General features: G+C 44.6%; 1 protein-coding gene across 2 annotated transcripts in view; it reads right to left on the reverse strand.

Moving 5' to 3' along the window:
* Positions 1–492: 492 nt before the first annotated feature.
* The window catches only part of LOC147020197 (laminin subunit beta-2-like), a 256,934-nt gene continuing 249,428 nt past the window's right edge, over positions 493–7,998 (reverse strand). For both annotated transcript variants that reach the window (XM_085895329.1, XM_085895331.1), the window contains one exon: positions 493–1,092. In XM_085895329.1, the coding sequence (XP_085751455.1) occupies positions 956–1,092 (137 nt within the window). In that variant the 3' untranslated portion in view covers positions 493–955. The remainder of the gene's footprint in view (positions 1,093–7,998) is intronic.

A 7,998-nucleotide genomic window follows, 5' to 3' on the forward strand; every position in this document is an offset into this window, starting at 1 on the left:
TACCAGCTGCACATAGAGGCCAGCTTTGTGAAGGGAACGTGATGTTGTTGATTGATGAACACTGACCCCCATCTTGGACATAGAGCCTTGCAGATCTTTGAAAAGTCAATGTTGGATTTACAGTGATATCCCAAACCAGTTTCCTGCTTGCCCGGCTGCTGAGTTTGGATGGGTGACCTGATTTGGGTGGAGTTTGTGTGGTATGACACGTCTTCCACTTCGTAATGATGGATTTCTCCGTACTCAAAGGGATAATGAGTGACTGAAATCTTCATATAACCCTCTCCTGAACGGTGCTTCTCCACCACTTCATGTCGGACTTCTTTGGAAAGCTCAATTCTTATTCTGATAATCCTCTTATTTTCTCTGTTAATCTAATGTATTCACATTTTATCTGCATTCTTACCTTTATCACTTTGGTGTGGTTGAGGAAGACTCTACATATGAAATGTGATTTGAGACAATTGTGAAACAAGCTCAGATAGAATCATATTGTGAAAACTTTGGATGGGGTGAATACTTTTGAAGGCCACTGTAATATATTCAACAGTGGCCCCATCCACCCCTTTCAGTTTATTGCCTTTTGTTGTAAATGCCAGCACAATATTAGCATCAAAAACACAGAACTGTTTTTTCTTGTCATTGATTCATATTCTTGTTTACACATACAGCAATAAAAAGTAATGCCTTCTTTGCTTTAAACATTTTGCATATTCCATTGATTGCAAATGAGCATCAAAATCACAGAATGGGAAACTGAATAAAGGTGAAACTCAGAAAAAAAAGAAATTGAAATTAATTGTCAACATACATACAATTTGTCTCAAATGAAAAGTGGAAAAAGAACTGGATGATAGAACAAACTTCATGACAAGCAAGTATGCAAAATCAAGAGGTCAAAGCACAGAGACAAAGATCAATAAAGATAGAAAGGTATGTAACTCCATTAATATCCTCAATGACAAGTGTTGTAGATAGTTATTCTGCGGTTGATTGCATCCACAATGCTACGCAGACCTGACTCCAGTCCATGAAGACGTATTGCCTTATTCTGTAACAGTTGAGCATTGTAGTCGTACAATGACTCCAGATCTGAAAAGAATAAGTGGCGAAAAAAAATATGAGCATTCGTGTTTTACACAATAACAAAGGAGAAGGGGAAGAGGAAATATGGTGGTGGTAAAGGGGAGTCAGGAAGGGGAAATTATATATACTTACATACATACATACATACATACATACACATAAAAGAAGCACACACATTAAAGGTGGTGATATGCCCACCATAAAGAGAAGGAGGAGAACATGGGGGGGTCACAGTCGGGGGTGGGCTTTCTCCACTCTGTCAATTCTTCTGCACTCCATCCATCTTCCATTGTATTTAAACGAATCTTTGACCTACAAATTTTTAAAATCTCATTTTGCAATGCTTGCTCGTCTTCCATGATTAATCATTCTTTTTTTTTTTTCCAACTGCAGTGCAATTTCATCCCACCTCCTTAACTCTACCTTCACCTAACTCCTTCCCTGTTTTACCAGCTCCTTACTCTTCTCATCTTGCCCCCCCCATCCTAGCATCTCTCCACTGTCCTCTGCCTTACTAATAGTTCCCCTCTGGTATCCGAAACTGTATGGTATTCAAACATCTGTGGGCTCCGTTCCAACCGAACAAATGTCCCACTCTCATTCAGCACACTCCTCAATATCTGTAATGCACTCTCTCTCTTTCCTCTCACCACATCTGGTTCTCTTTCCACCCCCTCAAATGTTGTTCCTCCTCCCACCTGTTCCAACCTTGATCATACCACTACCCATTCTCATTCTCCCCCATTCCCCACCCCTCTCTTCTCCCTCCTCCCTCCTCCCCCGTGGCCATGCCTGCTCTCATCATCTCCCCTCTGCCTCAAAGTTTCCCTCTCACCCCTCCCTCACAAATCACCCACCTCCTCCATCTTCAAAGCAAACTTCTCTCACTTCCCCCAACTAGCTTCCCCATCACCCTTCTGAAAGCTCCCCTTAGACCTTTCTCCCTCAATTCCCCGCACCCGTCCCTTTCAAATCTCCTCCCTCACTCCCCCTTCTCAAAGATGCTCCACTTCACATCCACAAAGCTGCCTCTTTCCCAAATCCTCTCTTTTTCAGCTCAATCCTCCACCTCCTCCAATATCCCACTTCCCTTTGCCCCTCTCTTATTACTCCCCACTGCAACCCATCCATTTTCCACCTAGCCCTTTGTCCTCCTCTGCATTTGACCCTCGACCCGAGCTCTTTTGCAATCTGTCATCAGCTGACAACAACTCTCACTACTTCGACCTCTCCTCCCTCTCACTACCCTTCACCTCCCCTCCCCTGCACCCAAAGGCTTCTTCCCTCCCTCTTCCTTCGCAGTGTGGACCTCAAACATCCAGGGCCTTCAATCTAACCTGACTGATCTCTCCATACAGGTTGCCACTGACAAACCAGACATAATCTGCTTAACAGCAGCTTTCTTCCTTCAAGATGTCTCTGACTCCTTAGTTTCTCTCCCTGGTTAATCCCTCCTCTAGTATGATCGACATGAGCCTCATCCTGGTGGAGGAGTTGCTCTTTCTATCAAAAACTCTATTCTCCACTCTCCATGCACTGCCCTTACTCCTCCACATCCTCAGGAATACCTCTGGCTACAGCTCCCCCTCCACTCCCACCTCTTGTTTATCTGTGTGTTGTACTGTCCAAGTAAGAGTGATTCCTCCATTTACATCTCGCTCGCCGAAAACATGGACCAACTTCTATCCACTCATCCAAACTGTCTTCCTCATATGCAGTGACTTCGATTGCCATCATGCCAGTTGGCTGGGGGTGGGTACCTCTCTCACCTGCCATGGCACTTCAGTGACACAATCTCTCAACTTCCCGACCTGGATCTCAGCCAACGGTACTTCATCTCTTCTGGATTTAATTTTTACCAATTTCCCAGAAAAATGTCTGCTGTTGTTCTACTACAATCAGTTCATTTGATCGTATGCTTGTTAAAGTAGTCATCACTCGAGCTGTTATTAGAGAACTACCTTAGCATCAATGAGTCTGGCATTTTACTCAGGCCGACTGGCAGGGTCTTCAAGCAGCCATCAAATTTCTAGCCAGGTCTCCCATGTCTACTCTCACCGACATAAATTCATTTTGGGAATTTTTTCAAAGAAACTTGCTCTCTCTAATGCACAGATCTATCCCATCTCATCTTCAGTCGTCCTACCCTTCTCTCAAACCTGTCTCCCTCCTTTAAATCCTGGTGGTGTCTAGTTAAGTCTGATTCTGGTATATGTTCCTCCTCTATCCCCTTCCTCAGTTTAAATGGCTGCGCAGCTAACAATGCACATGAAAAGCCTGAATGCCTAAACTCTGTGTTTGCTAATAAATCTTGTGTCCCAAAGCCATCACTTTCTGTACCCACCTTACCCAGTTGCACGCAGCTATTCCTGGACTCTGTCATTTTCTCAAGGTGGAGAGTTTGTTGTCAAACCTCGACTCCGATTCTGCAAACGGTCCAAATGGCATCAGCCCTTGTGTTCTAAAAAAAACCCTTTTCTGCTGCTCTTGCTTACCCTCTCTTCGATTCACCCTCTCATTTCCTCAAGGTCATCTGCCATCTGCTTGGTAATCAGCAAATATGGCCACTCTGCATAAAAAGGTGCAAAAACTGATCCCTGTAACTACAGACCAATCAGCCTGCTCCCAATCATCAGCAAGGTCATGGAATCCATCATCACTTTCGACATCAAATCCTTCCTCTTCTCCATTGGCTTGACTTCTGATCATGAATTTGGATTTAGACCAGGTCACTCGGCCTGGACATGCTGCTTCTGCTTTCCCAACAATGGATGGAGGTCCTCAATGCCAAACATGAGATCAGGCCCATCTCCCAAGACATATCGCGAGCTTTTGATACGATCTAGCATCGCGCACTGCTCACCAAATTCTCTTCTTGTGGTATCCAAGGAAATCTCCAATCATAGCTTGTAGACTTCCTCTCCTGTTGCAGTCAATGCATGGCACTTTGCGGAATTCTCTCATCTCCTCTTCCTGTCCAGGCTTGAGTTCCTCTAGTCAGTGTTCTAGATCCTGTTCATTTTCTGGTTTTCATCAATGATCTCTCAGATTCCCTGGAAAATCCTCTTTATCTCTTTTTTGATGACTCCACCCTCTGCCGTACCATCTCTCATCCCTCTGATCAGCAGGCAGCAGCCTCTTCACTCTCTGCAAACCTGGATAAAATCACAAGGTGGTCAAACACTTGGAGTATGTCTTTCAATACTGAAAAATCTCACACTCACTATGTCTCTCCGAAAGGACCGTCTGGAACCACCCCCCTCCCACATCTACTTTCTCAACAATCCACTTGAAGAAGTCCTTTCATTCAAGTTTTTGAGCCTCACTATCTGCCATGGTCTTTCCTGGGAAAGCCACATCTACAAGCTGGTCTACAAAGCCAGTCTCGGCAGCTTACGTCATGCAAAGTCCTTCCTTGACACACCTGAGCTTCTAACCACTGAAAAAGCTTTCATCCACAGGCTGATGGAGTACTGCTCTCCCCTCTGGGGTGGTGCTCCTGCCTCACACCAAGCTTGACTTCACGCTGTGGAAACCAAAGCTTTTAGGATCATTGTTATCTCCTGCGAGGAAGCTGAGTCTTTGGGTCTCTCACTCCCTCACCAGAGGCAGGTTGGTGGCCTGTCTTCAACTGTCTCCACTCCAGCCTTGCCCCCCACCCCTGCCTCTGTCTGTGATCTGTCCCCCTGATATTTCCACAGGGCGCTCAATATCTGCCAAAAATCCCTTCTGGTGAAACTGCCAAAATAAAGAGTCACCGCTCACCTTTACTCTTTCATTCCTCTTTTTTCCCACCTCTGGAACAAACTCTCACACTCTCTTCAATCGCACTCCTCCCTTCAGGTCTTCAAAACAGCTGATCACCACCATCTCATATCTTCCCCCATCCAAATTTTTCATCTTTTTACCCCCCGTTAATCTACCCCAAACCCACCCCCATCCAATTCCCTGCTTTCCTTCCTGAAAGTTCCTGTAGTAACATCTTGTTTACCCCGTGTGCCCCGTCCCATCCCTTTCCCTTCTACAGATCTCCTCTTGTCTCTGTTCTCCACTATTTTGTTCTTCCCTCTCCCGTTCGTCATCTCCTGCCTTGTTGTATGTTTCTGTGTATTAGCTTTTCCAGAGCCTCGACATGGTATACACCCCATCCCCCACCCCCCCAAAAAACTTTCGTTCATCATGGATGAAGAAGGTTGAAGTGGTTTCATCATAATTGTGTATGTCATTTGAGAAGAGAACAAATACCTCTTTTGGTGGGTGGGGGGGGGAGGGAGGGGGGGCAATCCTCCCTATAAACTCCCTCTGTAGACCCCCTCAGACCCTGATTTTTTTAACGGCATCAACAAACTTTCACACATCACGTTTGATGAAGGTTTTGGTGAAGTTTCATCAGAATTGTATGTGTAGTTTCTGAGAAAAAAAGTAAATACCTATTTTGGGGGGAAACCCCTGTTGGCCCCCTGAGGGCCCGATGTTTTTTTTGTTATTGGCATGAACAAACTTTGGTATATACACGGAGATGAACGTTATGGTAAAGTTTCATTGAAATTATATGTGCAGTTTCAGAGAATTAGTTGCAAGTATTTGTGGACGGATGGACGGACGGACAAAGGTCGCGCCGTCCCATAAGCTCCTCAGAAATACATTCCAGATGAACTAAAATGAATGTTGTGGTATGGTCATGTAAAAATTAATGATCAGGCAAAAGGGACCCACATGTGCATGCTGGTAAATTATGTGACTGATTTGTACAAGGTGGTGGGGTGGGGGGGGGCAGGAGGAGGAAATAAATGTCCCTTCTTTCCCTTGGAAAGAGGAACAGCCCCTGGGAGAAAGGAGGAGGGAGCGAAACGTGAATAAGAAGGGTAGATGTTCACCAACCTCCCACCCCTTTTAGCTCACCAATCCCCCAGCCTGACATTTTACTTTTGGAACAACGTCAAAAGATATCGTGAGGAGTCGTCAAAAAAAAATAAAAGAAGAGGATTAGTTGTGTCGTATTGTGACATCGTTATGTTGTGTCATTCTTCATTGTTATTACTCTTCTTCATTCTTCCTCTTCATCTATCACAATCCCACAACAAAAGTAAAATGTCAAAAGATGTCATGATGGTAATCCATAAGAGGATTGTGGCATCATATTGTGCCGTCATAATCTGGTGTTTCCTTCCTTGTTTGGTTGATTTTTTTTCGAGATTTCGTCCCTCTATGTTTTTATATTTTTCTTAAAATGTTTTTTTTTTTACATTTTCATGTAAACTTCCTGTCCCAGACATACGATACACCTGCTGCAGCGATAAACATGAGTCACCATATTGCCTTTTCATTCTGCGATGGATTTCAAAAGGATTCACACCCTCACTTCCCAAGAAATGGATGATAGAACGTTGCTCCTCCCTGTTGCATGCTGAGAAGGGAGCCGCCATCTTGGAACTGCTCTGCTGACGTCATACGCACAATGTTATCAGATCGAAAATAGGCAAAACATGACTCTTACCCAAAGATGGAACATATGTCGTCTACAACGACGCGTTACATTCTCAAATTTATATCGCCATTTTAATATGACTTATTGACTGCCCTCTTGTGTGTGTGTGTGTGTGTGTGTGTGTGTGTGTGTGTGTATGTATATATATATATATATATATATATATATATATATATATATATATATATATATATATATATATATATATATATATATATATATATATATATATATATATATATTGGATGCGACAAATGCATACAAACATTTAGGTGCTCAGACAGTTATTTCCCTCAATGCATGTCCAGGATAGACCCATCCCCATGTCTGGTGGGATTCTAAACTTGATGCGTTGAGAAGGGTAAATAATAGATTCCCTTTATTATAGAATGGCCTTTCTCTCTTTACGAGACACATTCATGCACGTGAGATAGCTGTTAGCCCAGCGGAGGCTCGCCCACCTCTTTACAGCGATGTTGACACCCACCTGTTTCCATTGACATTTGACACCCCGTTCAGCAGCTCTATGGATGCTAACTGGCTCTTTTTCGTTTTGGACTGAACATTGAGGTGATAATTGTTGTTGACATTTTATGAGCGCTTCATGTTTTCGCTCGGTAATTCTGGCAAATGGTTGCTTTCTGCCGTTCGTCCAGCACCACAAACATGGCATCGTAGGCCAGGAATGATCGCGGGACGGGCGGGTTGTCATGTATAATGATGCGACAATAGGCAAGGTGGATTTGGCTGAAGTCTGCTTGAGGCTCCACCCAGATGGGCGGCCTATAAAGAGGACAGTTTTTTTCCAGTCAGTTGGCGACAGCTGGGTGCGGTTCTTACAGCTTAGACAGTTTTGCGACAGTTTGTGTCAGTTGGTGACAGCTGGGTGACGGCTATTTTCAACTCGTCAGTTCCAGTCATTTGGTCGCTTAGTCAGTTCCAGTCAGACGGTCGCTTCGTCAGTTCCAGTCAGACGGTCGCTTCGTCAGTTCCAATCAAATGGTTGCTTCGTCAGTCCAGTCAGATGGTTAGTGAGCTGGCGACCGTTGAGTTTGTGACAGGCGCTGTGAGAAACTGTAAGGCTGCAAGGCAATCACCAACTAACAGCGGTCCGTTGGTTGTGGCTCCTGGTAGCTCCTGATGGTGGGTGATGCTCGGACCATTATGCTTGTTCAGCTCATTACCTGCTCTTGGCGCACCTGATTCTTGGTGTTCCCTGGTCCCTGGGGGTGACGGCATGACGTCGACTGGTGTTCAAGCCTGTTCGTGAGTGGGTGCATGCCAAGGCAGGGCACTGGCAATGGACAAGGCACGCTAACACATTTCAGGACGTTTTATTTGACGTATGACAACTTCTATTTGGTGAGAGACTGGATTTCTCTCCCCCCCCCCCCATCTGCTGGGTGCTCTTGTCTCGTGTTTAA

This window comes from Eptatretus burgeri, chromosome 9 (genome assembly GCF_056783735.1).
Source record: "Eptatretus burgeri isolate ZD-2024b chromosome 9, Ebu_testis_v1, whole genome shotgun sequence".
Lineage (NCBI taxonomy): Eukaryota > Metazoa > Chordata > Myxini > Myxiniformes > Myxinidae > Eptatretus > Eptatretus burgeri.